This window comes from Temnothorax longispinosus, chromosome 2 (assembly GCF_030848805.1).
Source record: "Temnothorax longispinosus isolate EJ_2023e chromosome 2, Tlon_JGU_v1, whole genome shotgun sequence".
Taxonomy (NCBI): domain Eukaryota; kingdom Metazoa; phylum Arthropoda; class Insecta; order Hymenoptera; family Formicidae; genus Temnothorax; species Temnothorax longispinosus.
In genome coordinates this window covers 17,761,007-17,788,463 of record NC_092359.1, presented here as the reverse complement: position 1 = coordinate 17,788,463, position 27,457 = coordinate 17,761,007, and the positions used below count along the sequence as shown (strand labels likewise).

Genomic DNA, 27,457 nt, shown 5'->3' with positions numbered 1-27,457 from the left:
TCGCATCAGGTTTGCCTTTCATCGAAAGTTCTCTCGATAATTCCTGTTTCGAAAGAGACGCATTGATTCTCGGGCTCGCGATGCAGAAATAAGATGTATGTAGTAATATATTTCCGTGATATATTTCCTATCAAGAGAATTCATCTTAAGTAGACGTGAAGATTCAAATCTACGTGAAACAGTGATATACACAAAATATCATGCATTTATGTTATTATTAAAGAGAGAAGAAAGTTATTCGCGTCGCGAATATTGCAAAGGCATCTGTAAAGTACTTTTGCATGTTATATTTAAATCACTTTCTATTCTCTCGTTTTCTTTCAAACGAGAATTGATAAACCTTTTGTAAAAACTTCGGGCCATTCAAATCATCGAGAAAATATTAAGTTATAACGATTTCTTAATCGGTTTTCCATTTCGTTTTTTTCTAATGGCGGAGAAGATGAAATTAAATGCACAACAAAACGGTTAAAATGTAAAAAGAAAAGTTTAAATTGTCTTCCGGTCATTAAGTACCATCTCAATTTATTGCACTTTATATAAAACCCTCTTCCGTATCTATTTCAATAATTGGCGTATAGCATGCAGCAGCGTGTATCATCCATTGACCATATGTAACGCGGCTAAATGGGTCAATATGCACATCCGTATACCATAGTTATGACACTGATGATTGCCTAATTGAATGAACTATGATCCACCGGGTGTCTTCAGATTTAATAACCCAATATTGAGCGTGCCATTGTGTCCTAAACAGGTCTGTATCGAATTAGCCTTTTTGTCGTTGAAGACGCATTGCTCCTTATATGCATTTTATACTCGCTGTATTTAACTTTAACAAATGACAAATCAACCGAATGAAAAAAGGCGAACGTATTATATACTGCCGTGTTGCAGTATCGCATATATTATTATACCTTCTATATATACAATATATACATATATATAGAACGATATATTAATTATTGTGCAATTATTTTGAACAGAGAAGAAATTTTGTTCACATTGTCCGTTTTCTATAAATTTTCTTTATCTAATTATTACTTACAATTTTATTTTTACTAGATAGGCAAATCGTGAGTTTGCTATTCATACGAAAAGTCTGCAAACTTTACTACCGGCGTTACACTGAACTTGCTAGGTTATATAAGCCACGTTATCGACGATCGCGAAAAGAATCAATTAACCGGCCCCGGGCAAAAAACCGGCGCGACGACTTTCGTTGCGTTCCAACGAAACAAAAAGTACGAAAGTACGCACGAAAGTAAGGTCACTTTCGGCGGTCGCGGGCAACACACGCGCAGCCGACGAAGTAGTCCAACGCGGGCCGCGTTTGGAACCGAAGGTGGATTTCTAACACTTTCACCGGACACGACCGCCCGCGCCGATTTGTTTGACAGATCCAGATTCCGTTACGACACGCACCGCGGACTTAATCCGATTTCTGACCGTTCAACCCCGGATGATTTATAAGCCATTCGTCATCCTCGCCATTGCTTGCGCTTGATCGAAGTGCGCTGTATTGCGCATTCTCATTTACTTTGCTTAATCTATTTTATTTCATTTAATTGGTTAAATCTCTGAGAAGTCTCTGAAAAGGCACTCTACTAGAATTACCGTGAAATCTTATTTGAAATACGTTTTTCTGAAAGATAAAATCCGATCGGTATTACAGCAAGTTTCATGCGAGGCGTGCGTCGAAAGCTTTATTCCAAGGTTAATAACTCGGTTTCCAGTCACTATACGGAGATTGTATTACGACATTATTCCACAAGCGGCTAAATGTTTTCAGACGTCCCCGATGCCTCGGGCCAATAACGATCGATATCACCCATCGTCGACCACATCACCGGCACACATTCCGCACACGAATATTTACTGTCTCGCGATACCTAGCATTTAATAGCGAATTACAGAACAGGCCGCGGTCGCGTGCAGGCATCGTTCGAAAGTGCACAACACCTGAATCATCCGTGAACGATTGATTTCTTAACCGCGCCGCGTTAAGGAGGTTTAAAGGCCTCTTCTTCGAACGGTCGATCGATCAAAGTTAGTGGAATCCACTAACGACCAGCGCGATAGTATCTTTCCGGTTGACGGTGCCATGCTCTCCCGACACCTCGCGCGCTTTTATCACCTGTTTCCGCGGATCTACATACTTCATTATCTACATATTTATCGATTTTATTACACGCGGAGCTACTTGACAAGCTGTTAAAATAATCTCACATCTTGGGCAGATAAATTATTAGCTCGCTTTTTATCCTTCAAGTTCAAGAATAACATTAACCTGTTCCGAGCCGCTGATACGCGCAATCCCGCGAATGATGGAACATCGCTCTCGCGCGCGCGCGGCGCGGCTTCGCGATCGCGGGAGCAGGCCCGATTCGAAACCAGCGCGGAGAGACCGGTTTCCATACGCGACATTAATCGCTTTTGCGAACGCGAATTCCGCCGGTGATTGCGGAACGTCGTCGCGGCAATCCGATGCAACTATTACAAGGTTTCGAGAAGGACCTTTGCCATCGCGCGTTAACGTGCGTCGCGAGAGCGCACGCATGCACGCACGCACGCTGCGTATGACAGTCGCGGCGCACGTCGCGTCGCGGAGACGTGCAATGCGCGTAACGAGATATGCGCGCGACCTTCGACCGGAATGTGGCATGGCACCGGACCGGACCGGACGTTGGCTATCGATCGCGTCGCATCGCGTCCGCGACAAACGGGCCTTATTAATCCGCGTCAACAACCATCGTTAGCGCTACCAACTTCGCCCGGTGACGGACAAAGGCGCCCGGCCGGCCAGCAAAACGCGCGGGTTTCATCGCGGCGTACTCGACCGGTGGTTTACCTGTGGCCAAGGTAAACCCGGGCCAAATTCCGTTGATTACGTTCACCCTAAAAGGCCTTCAACCGTGTTTCAAGTCGTTACAAAGGGCGACGATTATATTATCCGGGGCTCTTTTCTAGGCGAAGTATATACCAACGATAATACGAACGAAGTTGTTACACGCGGCCATTAGTACATTCGTGACTGCTTGCTATTTAGATAAACTATCACCCGTAGAACAGGTATGGAAATTTGTGTAAGACGCGTTGTAGGAAGTGCGGTTAATTAAAATTCAAATCCATGACTGCGAGATGTCAGCCCGAATTACGGGTACTGGCAATAAAATTAATTAATCCCCTATTAATTGAATTAATTGATATCAGATACATCGAGAAAGTTATCGCTGCGAGAAAAGGTTTACTTCACAATATTTAAAATTTATTTTGATATCAAGATTTCCTCGGATCGTAACTTGTGTGAAAAGGCAGATTTGCACCTCGAAAAATGTATATCTGTAATTATTGTTAGATAGAGTGATGTGTGTGTACATAATTTTTTCTTGAATTTGTAGTAACTAGAAATCCATTTTATATTTCTATACGGAATATCCTACGCAAAGAATAGTCAATAATCATTCAACGATCATAACTCGCTATTAATATGCGCATAGATAAAGCCACGCGATCCAGATTTTTGATTATATCTCGCGTGCAATTTTCACAATGAGGAAAAAAATGAATGCGAAGGGAATAATTTTCAAAGCATAGTTCAAACGGAACGATCGTAACCGTGGGATTCTCGCGGCCGTCGATTCCGCGTTAAATAGACCACATCGATGCACCGTTTAATCTTCGATCGGCTGCCAAAGTATCATCGGCGCGCGGCGCATCGGTGCGCCGGTCTGGAGCCGACGAATGGATGCGCTCCAAAGAAACGAGGATAAGAGAAAATTCGATTGTCCGCGCGAACTCATTGTGACAGGCACGCCAAGTGAAAATTGATTACGGTGGAATTTCTGCCAACGCCTTTCTATAGTTTCTATTCCAGCGCCTGCGGATAATGCCCCGCCGTCGTCGTCAGTTTCCGATTAAAACCGTTCCGCGGAACCGAAGAGCTCGAACGCGTAACTCTTGCGTAACTCTCAAAATAAAATTCCACGTCCAACCGATAGATTTGCGAGATTATTAAAAAGAAAAAACATTTATGGTTAATAATTAATAAGACTTTCTGCGGAAGGTTTCGATTGTCTTTTTATAATTTTTATAATTAATTCCGGTTTTATGATCAAGATATTGCGGTCAAGATATTGCTATAAATAATATATTCATTAAATGTATTATAATTGATGTTCATGGAACACATTGCACAGCTGGCGATACTTGACCGCCAAGAGCAAAAAAATCGGATCAGGAAATGATCCCTGTCACTCCTCCCCTTTACTCGCCAATTATTAACTTCATTCGACAAATAGCACGGACGGCAACAATGGACCATTGTATCCTTCGACCATTATACCCTTTGTTTTCTCCGTGCCAATGATCTCTCACCGCGCTGCGCGCACCATCTCGGACATTAGAAGACGAAGACGAAGAGAAAAGCGAAGAAAACCGCTGGCGCCCGCGCGCGCAGTTGCGGCGGATCGACAACGCGAGAGAGCGAGGGAACAATACAGGAACTGCCGCGGGATCATCCGAAGGAGGCCTGCCACGGCTCTCCGCGGAGCTCGCCTCGGCTAGCATCTGTCGTTACTCGCCGCGAGTGCGCTATTACCGCACTTAGAACCGCGCTGGCACTGGCGCGGCTCTCAAGCACATGTCGGCCTTCGTTTGTCATCGTGACAGTTTACGGTGTTCGCTCGCTCGCTCGCTCGCTTGCTCGCTCGTTTGCAACTCGAACCTGCGGGACCCGGATTGTCCCGTGGATCTCACGCGCGAATCCTCTTCCGTCTTCTTATCGCGCGGCGTCCTGCAACTCTCGCGTGTCATTGTGTGTGTTTTTTTTTAACATTCCGCGTTCCATCGGCCATGCGCTTTCATCTCCCTGATGATATTTGTCTTCGATCTTTCGTACACACCTCTCTTTCTTTCTCTCTCTCTCTCTCTCTTTCTTTCTTCTCTTTCTCTTTCTCGCTCTCTCGAGGGAGAGAAATTCCTCTCGATGGCCCGTCTTGTTCGTAGCTCTCGATCTACCACACGTGGTTTACCTCCGCCCCGAGTCAGTGCCGAGAATAACCGATTTGACCGTTTGACATTTCGCTAATTTCGAATACGACTCATCGAGGTTGAATTCCAGTATCGATTTGCTTAATAATAGGTGCCGTGACGTGCATCATTAATCACTCAAAATATTGCCCTGTTTGTAACGAATTTATCATTATATAATCCGTTTAAATCACGCATATTGCGCGTGCTAATTAGATATTATCATATTTATTACGTGTTTGTTCAAAATAAAGTATCTATCGAGCATCAGTTACTCTAATTTGGATAAGAATTTAGCACTTTGCGTTAATAATCCCGCTGTTAACAATTTCGCATCGTATCAATAATGACTAATCTTTGACGAACGCGTACAAACATTCACCGATAAGCGCTGCAGATAAGTTTCCGACGTCATTTCCTTCTTCTGTAGTTCTATTCCGTAAGAAACATAATTTCTTAGTCATGTTATCAGTTTGCGAATCGCTTCTTCCGCTACTCTACATTTCATTCTCATCAGAATCGACCAGAAAGTATTTGTTCGAGCCAAGAATTATTAGCACGCTCGAAGGAATTAGTGACAAAATCCCAATCCGTGTCGCGCAGATAAAAATAACAAAGCGCGATGTGCGCCCGCGATTCGTCCGCGTACTCGCTCGTTTCCGGGCGAAGAAGAAACGTCGACTGATTTACACGTGAACATAATAACGCGCGCCCGTGCTCGGCTCTGCTTATCTGTCGCTTACATCGGTGTCGCTTCTCGGCTCGACTCCCCGAGAAACCTTCCGCGAGAATTACAATTTTTAATCAGCTTCGATTGCGGGAAGTACCTACCTGCGTAACGAACGACACGCGAGGAATAAAAACGCGCTGCGCGATTCTCGCGCGCTTCGCGCGCTATGAAATAAATACATGTCGCTTTCCATGCGCATTCGAGAAATGTCAAATGTTGCGTTACCAACATTCCCGCGAACACGATCAACGGAACGGCCACAAAGTATGTCGGAATAAGCGTATGAGCGGCCGTGTTGACAGCGGCTTTTCTGGCTACGCGTTTTCACGACGTCGCGCCTCCGCGGGCGAGCGAAATATATCGGCTATCGTCGCGTCCGCAATCGCGCGAGCAACGTTGCGCTTAGATCGGTATCGATACCATTTGAATGAAAATCGATCCACGCTCGCCCAAGATAAGTCCTTATTGAGCCGAGATACCAGAAGTCCGTTCGTGGAAACTTATCCTCTTGAACGTAGCTAGTAATAAAAAGTAACGAGATAACGCGTGTATATTTTTGCCGCCGATCGGAAATCTCGCGCCTGAGATAACGCGATTCACGTAGGAACCGACCGAAGGCACAATCTTCGAGGGTATTCGCGAATGAGATTAGGGGTATTCAAATAAGTTAAAGTTTAACGGTTTGACAGGTTATGTCGGGTTAAAGTCGAGTAAAAAGTTAATTAATTAACTTTGGGCGCGTTATTCTTTAAGGTTATGCAAAATACATAAGTGACTCATTAACCTATCACATTAATCTTTGGGTTAAAAGTGTAAAAATTAACTTTTTACCCGACTTTAACCCGACATAACCTGTCAAACCGTTAAACTCTAACTTATTTGAATACCCCTAATGCCTCTCGTAGGATACCGGAAAGTTTATCCGAATACGAGAGACGGAACCAAGACAGAGGCGGCAGCTATGAGGGGTTCTTCATCGCGGAGGTCGGCCTTAAGGTCGCGGGACCTCAACGTGGAGTGACGTAGTCGAGTTCTCACGGTACGAGATGCCGACGATACCGCAGAACGCGAAGGAAGAAAGCTGGAACTAAAGAGGAATCGATTTATTAAAAGAGAGAGGAAGTGAGTAATTATCTCGCTTGAATTCTCCATACAGATATCTGAGTAGAGATTCCTTAAAGAATAACGGTGATACCGCGCAAAAAGCGTTAATGAATCTAACGAAATAAATGTGCGAAACGGAAGAATAGAGATTTAAAATTAAATAACGGATAATAAAAATAATTATGATAAATAATACAGATAGATCAGGTTACGTTGTTTTAGCGTTAGATATCTAACGAGATAGCTAAGGCTGGAGGATACGATAAAAAAGGTGTAAGATAATGAGGAGTTCCTATCTGAGGTGTTAGGATAATAATGACTGCTCTATGAATAAAAGATATATTGGCAAACAGATAGGAGACAGGAGACAGGAGACATCGTGATTGGCGTGATGATCCTCGACGTTATCGCCATAGGCGATATCCCATGATTGAGACGTATAATGTATTTTCGAAAGTGATACATAAAGGCCAGGGATCCTTGTTTGCGAGAGAGATTGGTGAGCAAATAGGTTTCCAGGATCTTCCAAAAATGCACAAGTAAGATGGAGAGTTATCAGATAACTTGCTTCGTGCGATAACGCAAATCTTCCTGATACAAGCGGATTTATGTGCGAGAAACTGTTTTTCCTGAACGATAACGTCACGACGATAGCGATATATATATTTTCAACGTTAACAACTTAAGCAGGATAATATTTCTTCAAATTCCTTCAGATATACTTATCTCAAAGAAGTTAATCTTTAACTTTTTAAGACGTTATATATTTCAAGTTATTTATTTGCCAATCATTTGTTAGCAAATTTTCTTTATTAACTGTCACATAGAACTTCTTATTATTATGTTTTGCACCTAATTAAAAAATGTATAATAATTAAGATTTTTACCAGCTATAAACAAGAAATAAATTGCACAGTACTAATATTTAATAATCGCTACAATATATTCGCGATCACGAGGGAATTCATCGCCAGTCATCGACGCGTCATGTCGAACACGTTTGAATATTCCGTGAAACCCGGCGTTCTATGTCAGACGGAAGATTCTTACATCCGTTTACTGAGCAACGGTGCCCCGGTCGCTCGTCGGCACAGGCGATTAAACAGTGTGTACAGCTGCGAGCGGTAGACGCAAAAATTCGATAACTCGGCATCGTCTAGATAATAGTAGACGATTGCTCACAGATCCGCATAATGGGGAACCGCAATTCGCATTTAAGACAAGCAGGGCATCGGCGAGTGCGGCGTTTATGTATCGAAGCACCGCTAGTTTGCATCTGGTGCACGGGGATCGACATACGTAAGAGGCTCGTAAATCCACGGGGAATCCGGGGGCGCCTCGTTCCGATCGTTATCCCGGTAGTCGAATCGACTCAGAAACACGAGTTCACGAAGACGATAGACTAAATACACGATTAGCGATTTAGATTCGAAGACTCGAAGAAGTGGGATATTAAAAGCAATATAGAGAACGCAAAATAAGTAATAAGACATAAAAATAAAAAATAAAATTTTTTGAGAGATTAGATAATTTTCAAAAAAACTTTTTAATGCGCATTTAGTATATTTTCATCGTCGTACATTTTATAGAAAGGGTTTGTCGATTTTTAGTGATTTGCGTAAATTTAATAGTTTGTGAGAAGTTCCGGTTTGTGAGCAGCCCTGAACCTGATCTTTCTAGCGTTGTTCTTCGTCGATCGGATAGAACTTCCGCGTTCGAGAGCGTCTCACGATCGCGATCCGTCGACGAATTCTCGCGCGAATAAGACCCCACATGTGTTTCGCGCTCCAATCGGGATATCGTTTCTCCGTGTATCGCCGATCCTCCAACGAGATCGCTAAAGAGAAGGCCGTTATTCGCTTCTCGTTAGGTCGCGAGGCTCAGTAAATCTCGCATGAAAATCGTGATATCGCAGGCGCGAGTATACGATCGCGTTACTTTCTCACTTTTTTCCCTTTTTCTTTTTGTCGCTACTTGCCTCGCTGCTACCGGGTGTTTCGTAATCAGACCCGCAACCGTAAAAGTCACTCGAGCAAGATGATCTCTTAACAAAATCGATAGCTGTGTCAGCAAGATCGTTTTTAGGCGAAACCGAAGCAACGCTAATGAACTTCAAAATTTAATCTGTTATATGACAATAAAATTCGTAAAACGTATTCAAGGCCCTATCTATATCGCGATTGTGCGACGCGACAGGTAATAAAAATGCTAAATCTTTGTCATCAAACGTTCATCTTGGTTAAGTACAATTTAATACCTCGTGAGAGAGAGAGAGAGAGAGACACACAGCTTAATTTGTCTGGAACGAGCGAAATTTGTATCACTTTCCTCGAATGTTTCATGCTACGTGTGTTGATTATTCCTTCTTTGTTTACAAGACTAAAGAAATCGGACGGCGCGGTGCGGCGCAAACAGCTCCGGAGTCTCTTGCATAGTAATTCGGAGCCGCTCGCTGCGCTCGGCCAATCGAGCGCGAGGAGAATAATCCGCAAAGGTTTTTAGCGGCGGAGGAGAAAGCGCTCTCGGAAATTTTATCCAAACGGACGGCGTGTCGCGCGGGGAGACAGGGTCGTTTGGCAAAAAGTCAAGTCGTCATGGCTTCGTGGCTCAGGCTATTTTTCCCTCGGACGGGGGAAAAGTGAGTCATTGACTCGTGCCGCGCGTATCTCGTTTATTTCGTCGCCGAGATCCTTCGCAGGGAAGGGGCATCATGGAAGAGGGCACGGGATCCTCCTTGTGGATAACGCATCGAGAAGCCTGTTATGTTCGGGATCGTTCGTCCTTTATCGTTGTTATCTGAATATTCGGAGATTCGCTCCCATCGACGTAGCTCTCGAGTGGAGAGACACTCGATAGGCTTTCGATGCGAACGAGAGTTTTACCGCACGGCATCGAGATCGTCGACGAGGGGAGAGAAAAGCGAGAGAGAGAGAGAGAGAGAGAGAAAGGAAAGAAAACAAACGCAGCGAATCGAGGAAAACGGAAAAAATTCCCGACTTATTGGCCAGCGTGATCGGATTGATTCCTCGAATTGCTAATAACGCTTTCACGCTGACGAAATTGCAGGAAACCGACAATAGTACGTAATTTCTGAAATCATCTCGGCGCGAGGAGAGAGAGAGAGAGAGAGAGAGAGAGAGAGAGAGAGAGAGAGAGAGAGAGAGGCGACATGTCGTCACAATTGTAACTCCTCGCATGAGAATGCGCTTCAATCTTCGTCCCGCGCGCGCGCGCGCGTATTGCACGCTTTTGCGTATTTCGTAAGCGAGCGCGCGCGCGTCTGTCGACCGCAGGCTTTTCCACGCCTGTACCTTTCGGTACTTCAGATAATTAGGCAGATGGCAGATCGCGTATTAATTTACGCAATTGAAAGTTGTTTAAGGCATGATGCAATTTTGTCGAGAGATTGCTCGAGAGTTCTCGTGGTATCGTGTGTACATGCAAGTACCTTCCGCGAGCGCGAGCGGTCGAGAAACTGGACTATCGGACCAGTCGAAGGCTTGATCGTCGACGGTATATACGTTTCGCAAACGTGCGCCGACACGACGACGTATTACTTTCATTATTATCAGCGCGACAAACATTTATCGGCAGATAAGCGAGGCTTCGAATTTACACGCGAGAAAGAAAATAAAATCGTATATTATCGCTTTCCTGGAAGTAAATTCATTTAGCGATTACTTGCCAAGTGGGCTTGTATGTACGCACGGTGTCAGCGTGAAAGTTATCCGAAGTATATTGATTACCGTAAATACTAATTCCGTGTGATCGAGAAAGTCGGGAAAAATGAGGGCCCGTTGGTCGGCCATAATAAATCATGACAACAGGAATTTACTAAAATCCGTTTTATTTTATATCCTGGTACACATATAAGAAATACATCATGTGGTGTATTTTATTTCAATTACAAAGTTAGAAAGTTGCAAAGAAAAGCCTCTCTGCAAAAAGTTTGCGCGAGAAGAAGCTTCAACGTCGCACAATTTTGGCTTCCCCGCACAGCCAGAGGAAATCTGCGGGATTTCGTCAAGATATCTCGCTGGGAAATCGTGATATCCCTGAGGTATCTCACGTAAGCGCACCGGGCTATCTGGAGAATATCTTTAAGAATATTTTTATCTACAATTCTACATTAATATGTAACTACTGACACACGCATACTCAAAATATTCTCAGAGCACGGATCTTCTTCGCAATATCCGCACATTTACCGTGATATTCTTTTAAATATTTGAAACGTTCTACGAGTAATATACTGATAATATAACTTTGAAATTAAGACACGTATATACAATATCTTAAAACGTTCCAGATATAAATCTATCTCTCTTGCTCAGATTTCAATTATTGCTATTTAAATATTGATTATAGAAGACAACAGCTGGGGCAATTAAGACGTATAAATGTAGAAGTTCGTATTTCGTTCTCCGTTGAGAACTGGAGCAATTCTACAAAGACGCGCAGTGTTGCGGCAAGTAATTCCCCCGTTTTTCGTAAGAGCGAATAATCGAGTGTACTTAAAGCATGGCACGTGGGCACAATCGCGTAGGATCCGAAGCGTGCGCGCGCTCGCGGGACCATTAGATTTCACATGTCTCTTTTCGGCGTTTCGCACTCGGGAGAAAGCTGTGTCTTGTGTTTTACTTTTTCTTTTTTGAACACTTGCTCCGTCCCTCGACAAGACGAAGGCGGCGATAGAGGATTACGCAAAGCCGCCGCGAAAACGAGATTACGTCAGAAGCGCTTGGCGCCTTCGTTCCCGCTTTTCAAGGCCGTCGATACCTTCCCGGTATTTTGACACGTAACCATCAAATTAATTAATATCGCCGGGAGAGAGATAAGATCGTCGAATTATGAGTATACCTCCGGGTTTTGCAACACAAGCGCGCGCGGAACGTGCGGGCGCGCAAAAGACGGCTACCGGTGAACCCGCAACGAGATAAGGTCTCCGCTATCGCAATAATGACGGTGTAACCGGAGGTAGCCAAGCCCCGTCGTCGTCCAGGGAAAAGAACATCGTCGGCTTCGCCTTTCCGCATGGCCACGCAGCGCACTCGTTGCGGCCGGCGCTACCACTCGTCAGTCGGGCTCTCGTCGAGATTTCGTAATTAAGCACCTCTTAAAACACGGCGGACTCCGCGGAGTCCGCCGATTGCGGATTAACAATTTACTTCTTTACGGTGAAGTTTACGGCACTTATAAAACATTTATTATCCTGTAAGATTTCACTTTGATATATACCCAATCGTGAAATTCTAAAACTATTACATTTGTTATTGCGAATTGCCTCGATGATAATCGTGTGAATCCTATGTGCGCTCCTTCCTCCGCGTATAGTTCTGATAACTATCGTGTAGGAAATGATAGCCGTGGAAAAGTCAATAGCTTCAGTCAATAAAAGAAAGCATGTCGAGAAAATATTTGTATTATTCGAAACAGAACGAAGAACGCACTCGATAGAATACAATATTCGCTGAAAGCATCGGTAAAATAATAATTTTTTACATCTGTCGACTTTGTTTCGCAATTTTTCGTAGTTAATTTTTTTTTTATTGTTAATTGTTAGCTAGCGCCGCGCGAACAGGTTGCGCGCACGTGCTGACCCAATCATCGATAATAGCGATCGATACGTGAATAGACGCACCGTGAAAGTAAAATCCGTGGGGCAAATTGACGAGGGATAATGTTATTGCCGGCACGAGCACGGCAGGCGGATCTCTTCTTCTTCTTCTTCTTCTTCTTCGACGGTGAATCAACCTTTAAAGAGCGCTGTAGACGCGACGCGATTTCGCAAAATGTGAAAACGACACTTCCACACTCCTCGCTCGCGCTCACTCGCTCCTCCGCCTTTGAACGCGCGATCGTTGACAGGCACCTTTATTCAAGCTACTCTCAGACAATCAATATTTATTGTCGACGCTCAGGTAATGACAGCACCTTTGATTGTCTGATAAACGCGGTAGGAATCGACTTTCTCGAGGAAATTTTGATTGTATCGCAACTTTGTATCGAAATATTTTTATTGGAGAACATCACGCGCGAATTAAGACTATAAACTTGCTTGAAATCGATACTTAAAAGTATCATTGTGTGAAAATTGGAATAAGGATAAACAGATAAGAATAATCGATGAATGAAGTCTTGTTATTTATATTTTTACACTTTCAAAGCTTACGTAAGAATGAAAAGCGATTGGCGTCTCGATAATTCTGATAATAACTGCAGTTACCGTGGCGCACGCGACGTGAAATGGTATATCGCTACTTTATTTGCCATGCGTAAGTTCGTCGACCGGACGCACGGAAAACGTTTTTGCGCTTGCGCTTGCTATTATTGTAACGGTGTAGAAAATTAGTCACGATGTGCCGACGGAAGTCTGCAGAAGAAAACACTGTCAGGCACGCGCTGGCGTAACGTACTCACCGTGCATGTGCCGTAGGGCATCCTCAGAATTCAAATTGGGATCGATTATATAATCTTATTTCTTTTTTTAGCTTTGGATCAATAATGTCGATCGATTGCGAATGGAACGGATGCGTTGTTGGCAAATATTTGATCAGACCTTGTCATTAATCTGTTTATTCTTTCTCTCTCGTCAACGTTTCACGTGTCGGCATACTTTCTTCGAAGTTAAGGTGAAAAAAATGTCCTGTCAATCCAAGTGATGTAAAGACTCGTATCGCCCATTTGTTAAATAATAGGATATATCTGATAAAGAAGTTGAGACGGGTGTAAACACATCGTTCGAATTAATATCTTCATTTTGATGGTGAAGAAGATAAACACTTGCCTGTATCAATACATATTCGTGACAAATCTTGCCACAACAATGGTTGTCAAAAATTCTTCACGATAATTTTTCGCTTAAATCTGGGAAGATTGTATATTACACTTAAAACAATTTTCAAGAAATCTGTAAAAGCGAAATTAGTGACATCCCTTAATTTAGTTTCGCGCGATTAATTTTTCAGAGTGCACTTAACTTGAAAGAAGCGAAATACATTCCGAGAAACACCCTGATCAGAAAATCAGCTAAAGTAAACGTCCCATAGTGGCTGGACACGTACCAGTGTCCGACCACATTGGAGAAAAATATTTACTATTTATTTGAACAATGAAAAATAAAAATAATAATTATTGTAAAAAAAAACTAATATTTATCGATTAATTGGGAAAAAGCTTATTTTTATTTTCAATTGTTCAAATAAATAGTAAATATTTTTTTCCAATGTGGTCGGACACTGGTACGTGTCCGGCCACCGGGACGTTTACCTTAACTAGCTTGCAGTGCTAAGCCCTCGACGTTTCTTACGATCGATCAATCGCAGAAATACGTCGAACGAGGAGGGGCAATTGCATAGGGAGAGTTACATTGTACGTTGCGTGACTAGATCCTCAAAGACGAGATAACGCGTTTTCGCCGCGGCGATCGGCTCGTTCTTATTTACACTGGCACGAGAAATGATTAGGGTGGTGGATTACGGTAGTAATACGCGCACGAATCGCCAAGTGGAACATCCCGGATCAGTTCCCAGAACGCGCATTACCAATCGCCGTTTAACACGATTATACCTACCTACCCGGTATACGTACAACTCGCACTCGTAATCCCGGTCGTTACTCGCGAGACATTCCGCATATGTCGAGGAATCCCACGTTTCTCGGATCACGCTAATCTTATCGCGCGAGACAGACAAACAGAAGACAGAAATTGTAGCTTCCCGTTCGGAAACCTAGCGTATTAGATACTTCACGCATGGGTTATACCGGATGACTAGAAAATAGAACGAAACTGTCGAACGGTATCTGGTGATCGTTCCATAAAAAATTTCGATGGCTTCGAAAAATTTTTGAATGGTTCTGTAAGTTCAACGTTTGATAATATTTCAAACTCTTTGGAAACCTTTTTATCTGTCAAATTTGTCACAAGACAAATGAGATATTAGTCAGTGATCGATTATTATGGTAAGTCTTAAACATATTTATTGACTGACTTATAGTCAAGGACTCCTGTTTCTCCACGGTGCTCCGAAAATTCTCGGTTCGACAAGCTCTTAGCATGTCTGACCAAGTCGTTTTACGACACGCGTGATACCGGTCTCGCCCGACGCTCCTCCGCAAACGGACAAGTTCGTGCTAATTAGCGTGAAAGTCGCCGCCCGTTAACGTCGCGCTCTCACCTTGCTCGAAGGGAATATGAAAAACATATTAAAACTTAAACGTTAAGGTTATCCGCGATGAGAGCGGGGAGAACAAGGGAAGCGCGTGAAGCGCGTCGTCGCGTCGTAGCGCTAGCGAAGAAAGCGGAAGGTCGTCGGAGGTGGAAATACGACGGCGCGACGCGCGTTTCGACGTTCCTAAATCACAATGTTCCATCATGGGCGCTCGCGCGGGCTGGGGCCCGACCGGTCGGACCGAGGGCCTTAAGTTCAGAGGTTATCTTATGTCATGGGAATGTTCGACGAAGCGTACGTACGTTCATACATACGTATACCGGTGTTGAGAGCTCACGACGTGTGCGACCGTGTGTGCGCGTGTACACGCGTGAAATTAACGTCGTTGTTTAGAAGTGAAGACTACGTGTTCTACAACATTTTTCATCTATCGACGATATGAAATATTTTTCATCTGACGATATAAATGCACGTTTATGTATTTTTTCGTAATTTTGAAAGCGAGGGAATGATGTGTTATTAATGACAGTGAAAGAGGTATTGAATCAGCAATCAGCCAATTTCAAAATGTTATTTTTTGCTCTGGGATAATGATACGTCCGATAATACGAGAAATTAATTAATCTATCTCCAATAAATTTTCGGGTAGCCCCGCCTGTGTCTGTGTCATTTTACAGTTTAATTACGCGACGTATTGTACGCAATTACAATTGTATTTACGCGTTATATTTTACAATTTCTAAATATTTATATAACACAATTAATTGATCAATTTGCATTAATTTTTGTTTCCGTTGCTTTCATTATTATACAGCACAGTGCAGTGTACAATTGCATATACGTTTCTCGATATTATTACATTTTGCGGATCTAGAAACCTTGAATAAATTAATATTATAGGATTTTGATTGCATAATATTAAATATATCTCAATAATTTTGCGCGTTCAAATTAAGGTTTGGAAATAAATTAAGAAATAAACTTAATGCAATTAATGTTAATTAGTCGTAAGAAGAAAAGGATAAATCCATTTTTATCAATCGTATGTCTTGCTCTAATGCTATTTCAAGAATTTTAAGCATCTTATACGGTTATAATACATTTTTTAGCGTCCCTTTACAATTATTTCTTTTTCCCACTTAATAACCAGATATTAAAATAATAGCTATTTTTCCTAACGGCGCATTCTCTATTTCTGTTCCAGGATTCATAAACTGCAACACCGCCAACACGTTGCAGTCGCTCGCGCAGCTGCATGGTGAGTGAAAACTAGTTGTTAATCCCTCTTCCCTCTCTCTGCATCCCCCTCGCGCCTCCCTCGCGCACGCGGGTATATACATCCCGCGTTACGTTTATTGCCAGAAGATGATCGCCGCGCCGGAGGGAGGGGAGCCGCGCAGCCCGCGGATTCAATTAAAATTTATAGTTACGTAATACCCCCTTGGTGCAAGAGTGGTATGCCTGCCTACCTTCCTGGCGCGGCGGCAATCGGGGAAACGTGGCCCTCCTCCGCGCGACGTTCACTTCCTCTTTCTTCATCGTAATCACCACCGGGGAAGGACTGGCCCCGCAACCTGTACTTTGCTCCCGTAGCCGGAGTCGAGCCGCAGCAACAAAAATTCTGTTTTTGATTTAGCGCGAGCGCCGCGCCGTCGTCGCTCGCCGTAAATTTCACGCGAAAGTGAAGGGTTCGTCGCGGCTTTTTGCTCTCGCGAGTCGAACTAACAAGCTCGACGCGAACATATCCGAGGAGCGGATTCCGTGCTTGTAAATCGATATGGAGTGTATCGGCTCGTAAATCGTTATGTAAAACGCTAACCCGTCTGCCTTTCTCGTTCTCGTACGACCGCGAAAATATGCGGACTCGTTTGAGCTCGTTAACATTTTTAGCATCAATATTTTTACGCAGCTCCGCGTGCAGCAATTTTAAGTGGTATCGACGTATTTTGCGAATACCCTGCAGGATACGTAGTCAAAGAGTCGTCTTATACCCTTTCGAAACGCATAGATATTGAAACGTCCAACGTGATCATCTTGGTTTTGCTCCGCTATATCCCGCTGACGTGTGTCTTGCCGAGGAAACGCGCAGAACGAATTTTCTTAAACGGATTGTATTGCTTCCAGGAAGGAGGGTTGATAAATACATCGGGCACTTTAATTAAATCTCGTAATGTGTGCGGCGCGTCCGTGTTCGTCGTCCGCTCGTGTCGTTGATCTTCAGCCCCGCGCGCCGGGGCTTCGATCGTAAAGATGTCCCGGCGCAATTTCTCCTCGTGGTGTTCGTCATTAACACCACAAAGGCTTACCGGGAACGGCATTCGTGCGCGCGCGCGCGCGCGCGCGTGTGCGAGAAGAACGGATTTATTTTCGTAACGTCGCAAGAATCCAAAAGTAATTACCACGCTTCTCACGGGGCGTTTCGGATTTCATTCCCTAGACATTTCTAAGAGGATATCCCACAGCGTCGCAGTCTCGAATCCGCGTAAAATTCCGCGGGTGCGTAAAACGGTCGAAATGTGCGACACTTGTCTTCTTATTGGTCGAGATTGAAATTTTTTATGTCACCGTGGGCTCTTAAAAGCACGACGCTGTCACAGTTTAAGAACGTTAAACCAAAAATATTATCTGCTTGCATTGCAGTACATAAACGTAAAGAGTTTTTAAATTGGCAAATATATATATATATAATGTCTCAAAGAAAAAGATATTTAAAAGTTTTTAATGATATATTTTGCTATTGTAATATATAACATTTTTATATATTTTTAGTACCCTTTTACATATATTATTGTATGTTTAGAAAATTACATAAATAGCGGCACATTATTAGTTTATTAGCCACTTAAATTGCCACGAAAATTTATTTAATATATAACGCAAAGACATTTATATCTTTTTTATAGCTCATTACCCGTGCATCGACGCGCGCAATACGTATCCGGGAAATCTTGTCTCTTAAGGTTGAAATTAATCGACTATTGCTTCAACGGACGTTGTCATTATACGCCAGCATTAACGAACGGAAAAAAACAAACACGGTATCAAACAAGTCTCGGTCAGAGACTTTTCACCCGGAATAACCATAAGACAAACGCGAATAGGCTAATTAACTCTATCGTGCATTTCGAGAGCCGAAATGAGACCACGCATTTGCACACACATGTTGCGTATAATACATACATATTTATAGACACCGCCGGTTGAATGAAATTTGAATTATATTCCCACAAAGAAAGAGAGAATGGCTTTAAATATTTTATTATTGCGTTATACTACGTGACAATTATATACGTGATAAATATTGTCCGAAATTCCTTTTAAAACGTGTTGAAAGTTTTAGAACTTTGAAGAAAACTATAATTCTTTTAGTTATGTTGAACTTCTAAAAGTATTAATTTTATACAGATATATAAGTACGCAAGTAATCAATTAATGAGGTCAAATTATCGAGCTTATTTTAAATAGAACTTTTTTTTAAGAATCTCATAATCCGTGTCTTTAATTCGTTTGTAATCCTTCGTCTGCATAAAAATTTTAAATGAGATAAAAATTGAACGCATTTCGTTGTGGATGGTTAATAGAGCTGCGGATGTCTTAAAATTTTCCTTCAAAGCGTTGTAAGTTCGTCGAACATGCGGCATTTTGTTGCACATCAAAGTAGATTTCGATTTTCGGTCCCGATGGGACCGGAAATATCTCGATAACTCGGTTACTAATTGTCTGCAGTCCCGACTGTGCATCATGAAAACTTGATAGAGTTAAATCCTCCTATAAAATGGTATGGTTCAGGATCGTAGTCGTGGTCATATATCGAGCTCTTCTCTTTAATACTTTATAAATTTTTATTGCTAGCATTATTGCAGCTGCGTCTGACAGGATATTCGTCTTTCAACACATAATAGTACATGTTTGGTACTCTTTATGGTTATATAAAATTATAAAATAAAATTATTTAACTATCTTTCAAACAAATTTATTTGATCGCTTAGCTTTATTAAGTCATTTTATCTTTGTATACATCATTATGGAAGCTATCGCCTCCATCGGCGCCGTATCGATAAACATTTCTTTCGCTTTATCCCGCAGGGATAACTATCCGCACAGTCATTTGGGTTTAGCGAGAATCCACTTATACATTTACACATATCATATATACGTTTTTACAAGCAATACTGCAATAAACGTTTGAGGAGAAATTGAAGCGAGATGCAAACTAATTTAAAAATAATAAGAATAAGAATTTAATCTACAGATGTACATCCCCTAATTAAAAAGAAATCTTTCGCTTTGTCATGCCGCACCGCGTGATTCCTGTCCCGCGAGCGAGACCTGCTGACTGTCATAAACCGCACCGACCCCTTATCTTAATACCTCGACGATGTTAATACATCGTAGGATAAATACGCGCGCACGTGTCCACGATACGTACATGCATGTGTACGAGTGTTCCGTAGGCCGCTACGTAACATGTTTATTATACGTATATGAGAAGTCACGTCCTACGTACAGCGCGCATACATAATACAGCTACGGACGCATGTGCACGTAGGTCGACGATGCTGATGTGTACAACCTGTACTGTCGGCCGCATTACCATACATATTGATCCATCCTAGAAAACACGTCCGTAGAAATCGTCACCCCGTCGGACATTGGCCTCGGCGCTTTTTGACAATGTCGTCCCCGGTTACGCTTCTCGGCTTTTTTTTTTCACGGTCTACGAGTCGCCTCGCTGTGTCGCTTATACTTTTTTGATCTGGCGTCGAAATGGTATTCCCGACGCCGGTATATTTCTCCGTCTCCTCCTATTCGCCAGTGCGTTTCCGCAATACCGTACGCGTTGAATACCGTGAGCGTTAAAAGGTCCCAACGCTCGACGCGGAACAACGCGAAGATCGTCGTGGCAACACACTTTCGTCCTGGATTCACTCGACGCGACGTTATCGTTTACCGTATCCGGAGAGCACTTGCAAAAAGTCTATTATTTCCCACACGCGCAGAAACGCGCGCGTGGAATATAAAAGGAGACGCAGGTGCAACGAAAGGAAAACAGCAACAACCTGCTCGCTTAGTTCGTCGTCTGTACGTATAACTCGCGATTTATATTTAACAAGACCGGATCGCGAGAGGCCTTGCTATCATATATTAATTACGTCCTACCGCGATGCGTGTGTTTTCCGGGAACAAAGTCGACGAAGGCGTTATATTGCGTGCGCGTAATAAAACGCACACGTATATCAAATGTTCAAAGGAGAAATGTTAAAATCATCGCGGCACGAACGGAATCTTCCTTCTCGTATAGGCGCACACGTCCGGCTAAAAGAATTTCGCTGATGACGTCTGATGACATCGCGTTTCGCAGGTGCAGCGCGAATTCCTGCCGTCGCAGATGCGTTGCGTAATTCGTGATCCGTATCCGGTTTTAACGAGAACCTACGTTGCGTCTCTCGCATTAAGTGCGGGTTTAATTAAATTATTTTGTTTACGAGCTCCGCGAAGAGGCGAGGGGGAGGGGGAGGCGAAACGGCGGTTATTAAAAATCATAGCGATATTTACGACACGCGCGAGAAGAGAACGTGTCGCGACGGAAAAATCTATATTTATGCGCAAACGTGATTAGCCTAAGCAAAATCCGATTAGTGTCGCGATACTGGAAATTTTTGATGCAATTTCTGCTAATAATAAAAGCAGTTGTAACCTCTACGAAGTACAGAAACCTTCGATCTACATAGAAACGTCGCGATTACTCCGTTTTTGTTAATCGGACTTTACGCTCGTTGGCATGCATGAAGTTCATAATCTAAAGTAAGCAGATCCGAAAATTAACGCGTGCCTATAAATAAATATTTCATATACATTTCCTCAAGTTTCTACATATAAACCTATGAAGGATGAGCCACGTAATTGATTTCTGGTATTGTTATCTTTAAACGTTGAGGATAATGGGTTGGTTTCAATAACCGCGATTGCCGCAACGTTTTTTTCGTTTTATCGAAAATTTTACCGATGCCATTTTCTTTCGTGTTTCTTAGAGAGTTACTCGCTCTCGAGAATTTTTTCTATCAACGTGCTCCCGATGTCGTTCCTCTTGCGATGTCGGGGAATGAACGCGGCCTGAAATTACACGGGCACGCACGGGGAACCGCACGCGTGACAGACATGCCCGAGGTCCCCCGGTGATGGGACGACGATTGTTCGTACGCGGGGCTCTTACAGCGTGAAGCGCAACCGCGCATATACGGGATATTTCGTAATTAATACGAAAGAGTTTTCGGTCGCGGCCTGCATCCACATTGGAATACAGGCGGGATCACCTCGTACTACGCGTCATTTTCCATTTGTATATAGCCTGGTTAAGTAACACGCAACTAAAAAGGCGAACGAGGTATTTTTGGTACACGTATATAAATCTTGTCTTTTATTATAAAAAATATATTTTTTATTTGTTGTACAGATGTTGCTTTCTCCACTCTCCTTTCTCGCGCATCCGACATTTAGCTGCTTCCAACGTGTGGCAGCTTCGCGCTTTCGAAGAATCGACACGGATTTCAAAAGAATGGTCGTTAGGCTTTCCACAGTAGTAACCGCGGGTAATTAACTTCCTGGCCGGATTCAACGTTGCCTTCGTTGAACACACAGCCGACGCATTATGCAAGAATGTGCTTTTACGCCTTCAACTGAACGCGAGCGGAACAATTTTACAGAAAACTGTAAAATCTGAAATTTTAGATTAATCGTAACGTAATAATTCTCAAACTAACAATCATAATCACCAAAGTATGACTATAATCCTATATAAAAGAGTAAAAAAGATTGGCAGTACCATTTTCAATATCAAGTTACAAGAATCACAATTATAGAGTTGTGTATATAGATACTTAATCACCACATTTTCTTTCATTCTATTATTACTACAAGTTCTTGTTACACATCAATCATGTGTCTTTTGATAGCAGATTTTCACAATCACATTCTCACGGACAGAAGTATATCTGAATTCAATTAAATTTGGCATAAAAATCACGTTCGGTTGCATAGCTTCTCGTAGGAGTTTTTTACATACAGTTATATTTTTGCCCTGTCTCATATTTATTCTTGTCAAGCACATCGATCCTGTTAGACTCACAAGCCGTCGTAAAAATTACAGTCGTCGAAGTCGGCGCGTCTCCTCGGGGAGCCTTTTACGACTCGCGGAGTTGTCCCCGGGAGGTTCGAGTCCCTCGCCGAGAGAGGAGCGAGCGTTTTCGCAACGACTGCATAACTACCGGTGGAATGTTACGCGTCCGTTCGATCGCCGTGCGCGTAATCGGCGCGAACGAGGTAACGCGTACCCGCTAACAATCCGCAGGCAGAGCCTTTGACCTTTACCGAGGCGTAAACTCGTAAATCACCCTACACGTCCGCGGGTTGTCAAAGTACCTGAGGATTAAGCGGTTCCTCTGATCCACCGTCCGATTATGACGTTCGCATCGCGCAGTGGAATACATTTTATCCGTTATTACACGAGGTTCTTTTTATTATCTCGCGCGTTCATCAGAACCGTACGGTTATCTTTGCGCGCTCGTTGTTCGAAAGAGAGAAGCGGACGAAGTGGGTATGCAATTTGTAATTATGATACTTGAAACGTCTCGGGAATTGTTAGCTTTTCCAATTTCACGCTGCTACGCGTGGACCAATTCGTTGCTTAACTCGCACGTGTATACACGACAAAATGTAATCGGTGACAATTCGCACAGCGCAACGGTACGCCACACCTTTCCATTATTCTTAACGCTATTCTTCGCTACATAATTCTCTTTCCTCGAAAATTAAATAAGGTGTATCCTGGAATGTATCATGAGTGTTCATCATTAGATTCGCGAGCAGTTCTCCGTAAAATAGAAAAGAAGGCATGTCTCTCGGGTCGCTGCCCCGTCCTGTTTTCGACCCGAAAATCCGGAGGATGCGCCGAATTGGCCTCTTACCTCGCATCCGGCCGGGCTGCGGTCTCTTTGCGTCACGAGGAGGGAAAGTCGATAGGTATGCATAGGGCATGAGCGCGGCTTACTAATCCGGAGTCGCGCTCTCCGGGTTGTGGACGACGTTGCATATTCAGCGGATGCAGATTCCGGAGCGGAGGCGCGCGGACCGCAGCCGGTGAAACAATACATTAATTAGCCGGGCCTTTTGCAGGGCGAAGGGCTCTCTCGCGACTGCGCGCTCGCCGAGAGAAGCTGGACCCCTGCGGGAGTAGTCCCTCTGCTCGGTTTTAGGCAGGCAACTCATATAACTTCCTCTTACGTAACCCGGCGTCCTCGGTGCGCGACCATAAATCCGGGGCACGTTCAATATTTATGGGGGCTGCGGTGGCTCGGTTACTTTAATCTCTACTAGCCAGGCGGAATACCACCCTACGACGGACGACCGCATCTGGATGCCCGTAGATATATGCAGGCCTCGCGATATGAATCTACGCGGCAGCTGGCTTTAAGGTTTCGACTGCGAAAGACGCCGCTGCAATGCACGTGAGTGCTATAAGGTCTCGGAAATTGAGAAAGATCGGGGGACACTCCGATACGCGTCGATCCGAGTAACCAATAGCTGACCTTGGACTTTTTTCAAATATTTTTATGCATTTTAACAAGCTAATATACTTCCGCGTATTTAAATTTTACAGCGTGGGCAGGTATAATTTATAAGAAATAAAATAAGAAAAGATTTTCATAGATTAGAATTTATGAATAAATTAATAATCACCGATACGTATCTTAATCGAAATGCATGTCAAATTTATATCAACAATAACGATCTTATTATTTCTAAGATTACTTGGCAATCATCAATAATGACGCTTAATGGCGTCTCATGAGGATGTTCCGCGCGGCGTGACGCAACACTCCGCAAGTCGTATAGTCGACGTTTCGAAAAAAAGAAACGTGTTGTCCGTGCTCGTTTATGCTCGCGTATCGCATCGCAACGAGTTTGTTGCAATAGCGTGCGGAAAGATACCGTAGCCGGCGCGGCGCGGCGATTCGAGAAGCGACCGCGCGTCATGTTCCTCGTTCCAGTTACTCGCTGGAAAATCTCGCGCGAATCGAAATTCGCGACTGACTCGCGCTTTACCTTTCCTATCGTTCCTTTTGGCGCGCCACCGAATGTCGCGGTGTTTATAATCGCGATACTCGATGTCGCGCATAGCGACGCAAAAGTCGCGAGCGTATATATACGTATATGCGCCGCGCGTCGATTTCTACTCTCCATAAATCGCGCGAGCGCGTTCGCCGCTCTTAATACGGGGAGATCGGCGAGTCGCGCACAAGTAACACTTCATTATTCCGAGTGGAGTAATGAGAGTTTAACTGCGACGGTAAATTACTGTATTTCATCGAGCTTGATTAGACTCCGAAGATCTCGAAGAACGCGCGGTTTTATCTCGCGTAACAGCGAGATACGCTTTCAGCCAGAGGTGCTGATTAACATGGCGGATATTTAATTAAATCGGAAGTATCATCGCTCGACATCCACCGTCGGGGGGGATTATCATTTATTTCACATTTACCCTATATTTATAGCGGCGATACGCTACTGTCTCTCGATTATTTGCGCTTACGGGCTAAACATTGACTCATCTATATTATTTGCCCTCGCGGATTACACGTTACGCGGTCAATAACGTCGTAATAATAATAACGCTCTTATATCTCGGTCCCATCAATGGGAACTTAATAGAAACTTTCGTGCCCGTTAATGGGATACTTCCATAAGTATCGCAGATGCCTGATACGGTCTGAGCGTCGAGCAAGCAGCTCAAGACGTGTCCGCTTCCGAGTGAATTTCACGCTTATTAGTGTCGCCTGATCGATCGATCCGGAGGATTTTACGAGTCCGATTAAACCGATGGGCGCCGTTGCGCAAATCCCGACGAAGTCAAGGTACGGGGTTCCCCTTGTCCCACATTCCCCGCATCCTTGACGAAGTTTCTCGCAACCGCTGTCATTTCCTTACACAATAGATATTTATCTATTTATCTGAATTCAGCGCCTGAACGCCAGGCCATGAAAATGCTGTCGCAACGAATGATTCACTCTCGCGCTTGTCCCATTACGGGATCTATCCACCCAATGCCGTGGACTTTTTACTAATTTTCCTGACGATGTAATGAAAAGGACTGGTATCATTTAAATTTACATTTAATCTTATTAAAATATCGAGGAGTATTTTTATTTATTCTATTATATTTATACAAGCCATATGTAACAAGTATTTATTCAACATTTCCGTTTGCGATAGTTTAATAGACATGATGGCATATTGAGCGACGTTTCCATCGCGCTCGGAGAATCGATCATGGCTCGAAATGCATCAGTATTACTTGATGTTAAATTGCAATTACGTATCGAAGCGAGACTCACGCCAATCTGAACGCTATATTACTGACAGCTCTAGAAATCGGGGGGTTCCGAAAACGCGAACGCTGCGGTGTGTCGCGTGAATAGCACGATATTCCGTGCCGCGGTTATTGTGGCCGAGTAGTCAAGCAATATATAGTAGATTCAATATGGCTCCCGTAAGATCAGCCGTGTTCCGGATTTAACTCTGATAGACGAAACGTGAATGCCGTACGTCATGCGTGCCTAAGTTGAAGGAGGCCCCGGCCAACGGCGAACACGATTTTACCCAAGAGCGGAAATTGCTAAGTATAACGTGAGTTAATTGATCCCAGAATTGCAGAATGACGTCTTCGCGTCTAATAAGAGGTTTCTGTTTTACCAAACATAATTGTCTTAAAAAAAAAAAAAAAATAAATAAATAGAAAAAAATAAACTTAAATAAATTTTTGTTATAAATATTAATTAACGTTATAATTAAATTTTTCTGCGAAAATTAGAAATCGAAAAGAGCAAGTTTTACTTATATCTTGTATAAATCTCGAAATGTATTCGTGACCAATAAAGACTTTCCACCGCCGCGTAATTCAATAATTATATTATCAGAAATTATTTAAATTCCAATTTAAATATATACGATGGAATATAAATGAAGACTTTTCCGGGATATCGATGAAACTAGTCTTAGGAAGAAATTAAATTACATCTACGAAGTTCTCTCTTTCCGTTTTTAGCACACGATTAACCCGCTTCCTGAAGGACGATAAAAGCGGACCTTTAGCCAATTAAAGTCGATGATTGTACTCGGCATTATCATACCACGGCGCAATTAAAGCCAATTTACCGCATGTCCCATTCGTGTCACCGGTCACGTGACACAATTTGCATCGTGAACTACTTTTACCGTACGAGAGAATAGGCGCCTATCTTAGTGACATGTGTGCCGTAATGCGCCTCGGGTACATACATATATACATGTACGTGTAGAGAACAGATGCATAGGATCTGCTTCTGGGTTGTGCCTGGGTTTCTCTCTTCTCTCCTGTATGCCGAAGAATGGTCCCTCGATACGATACCATCGACCTTGATAACACTTGTGAAGCAAGTCGTATCTCCATGTCAAGACAATCCTCTACGAACGCGACGAGTTTTCCTCATATTCGTTTCGATGGATAGAAAGATATTAAGACATGAAAGAAATCTCGATAGGTTGTCAGACTGCAAATGAGAGTTAAGAACTGAAAATGATGTTAATTCAGTTCAAAATTATGCTATAGATATGTGAAAATAATTGTATGCATTTATTCCTGATTGTGGAAACGTATGTCAATATATCGTGTAAGATGCCCTTTTTATCTAGAACATCGAACGTGATCCTCCCAATTTCAACTTCTGAATTGATATTTACATTGGTATATGTAACAGCATAAAGTGATATGTAAAGTTTCTCATATTAAAGTCTTAGCATATAGTTAAATATATTATGCATATATGAGGGATTAATTATTGTCGGATTAGGATCAAGTTTCAGATCAAAATTCTTTTTTCGTTCATAGAGTGTAGTGTGAAACTAGCGTGACTTCCTGCTTGAGACGTTCTTTTCATTTAGCAGGTTTATAGGCGGATAAGCGGACGTGTGTGTGATTAACGATCGCTCTTTCTTCCCCTGTCTCTATATCCCTCTCTCCTCGTCCCGCTGTTACACTTATCGTTTGATCGAAGGATGGTAAGCGAGAATAAGCGAAGTCGGTACTCCGGTCATTCGATCGGTTCGGATAAAACGCGCGGTAACGGTACACCGCTCGTTATACGATTCGTTCGTATGGTCGTGGATCGAGGTAAGACGTATCCGCGATATTTGCAATCGTATGGATAATGGGGCTCTTACGACACACCACGCTCGGCAGACAAATAATACATTCGTGGAAGTATTTGACGTTTAACGTTTGCTCAAGGAAGCGCGCGTTCTCCGAAGCCTCCGTCGCGCGATAAATCGAGCGCCGTGCATGAGATCGATCGAAAGAAAGAAGGTCGTCTAATGGTACGAAAATATG

General features: G+C 43.1%; 1 protein-coding gene across 1 annotated transcript in view; it reads left to right on the top strand.

Annotated features, from left to right (window-relative positions):
* Orb2 (cytoplasmic polyadenylation element-binding protein orb2) overlaps positions 1-27,457 on the top strand; it is a 141,426-nt gene that overhangs the window by 62,557 nt on the left and 51,412 nt on the right. Inside the window, exon 3 of the mRNA XM_071769614.1 lies at positions 16,241-16,294. Coding sequence (XP_071625715.1) covers positions 16,241-16,294 — 54 coding nt within the window. The remainder of the gene's footprint in view (positions 1-16,240; positions 16,295-27,457) is intronic.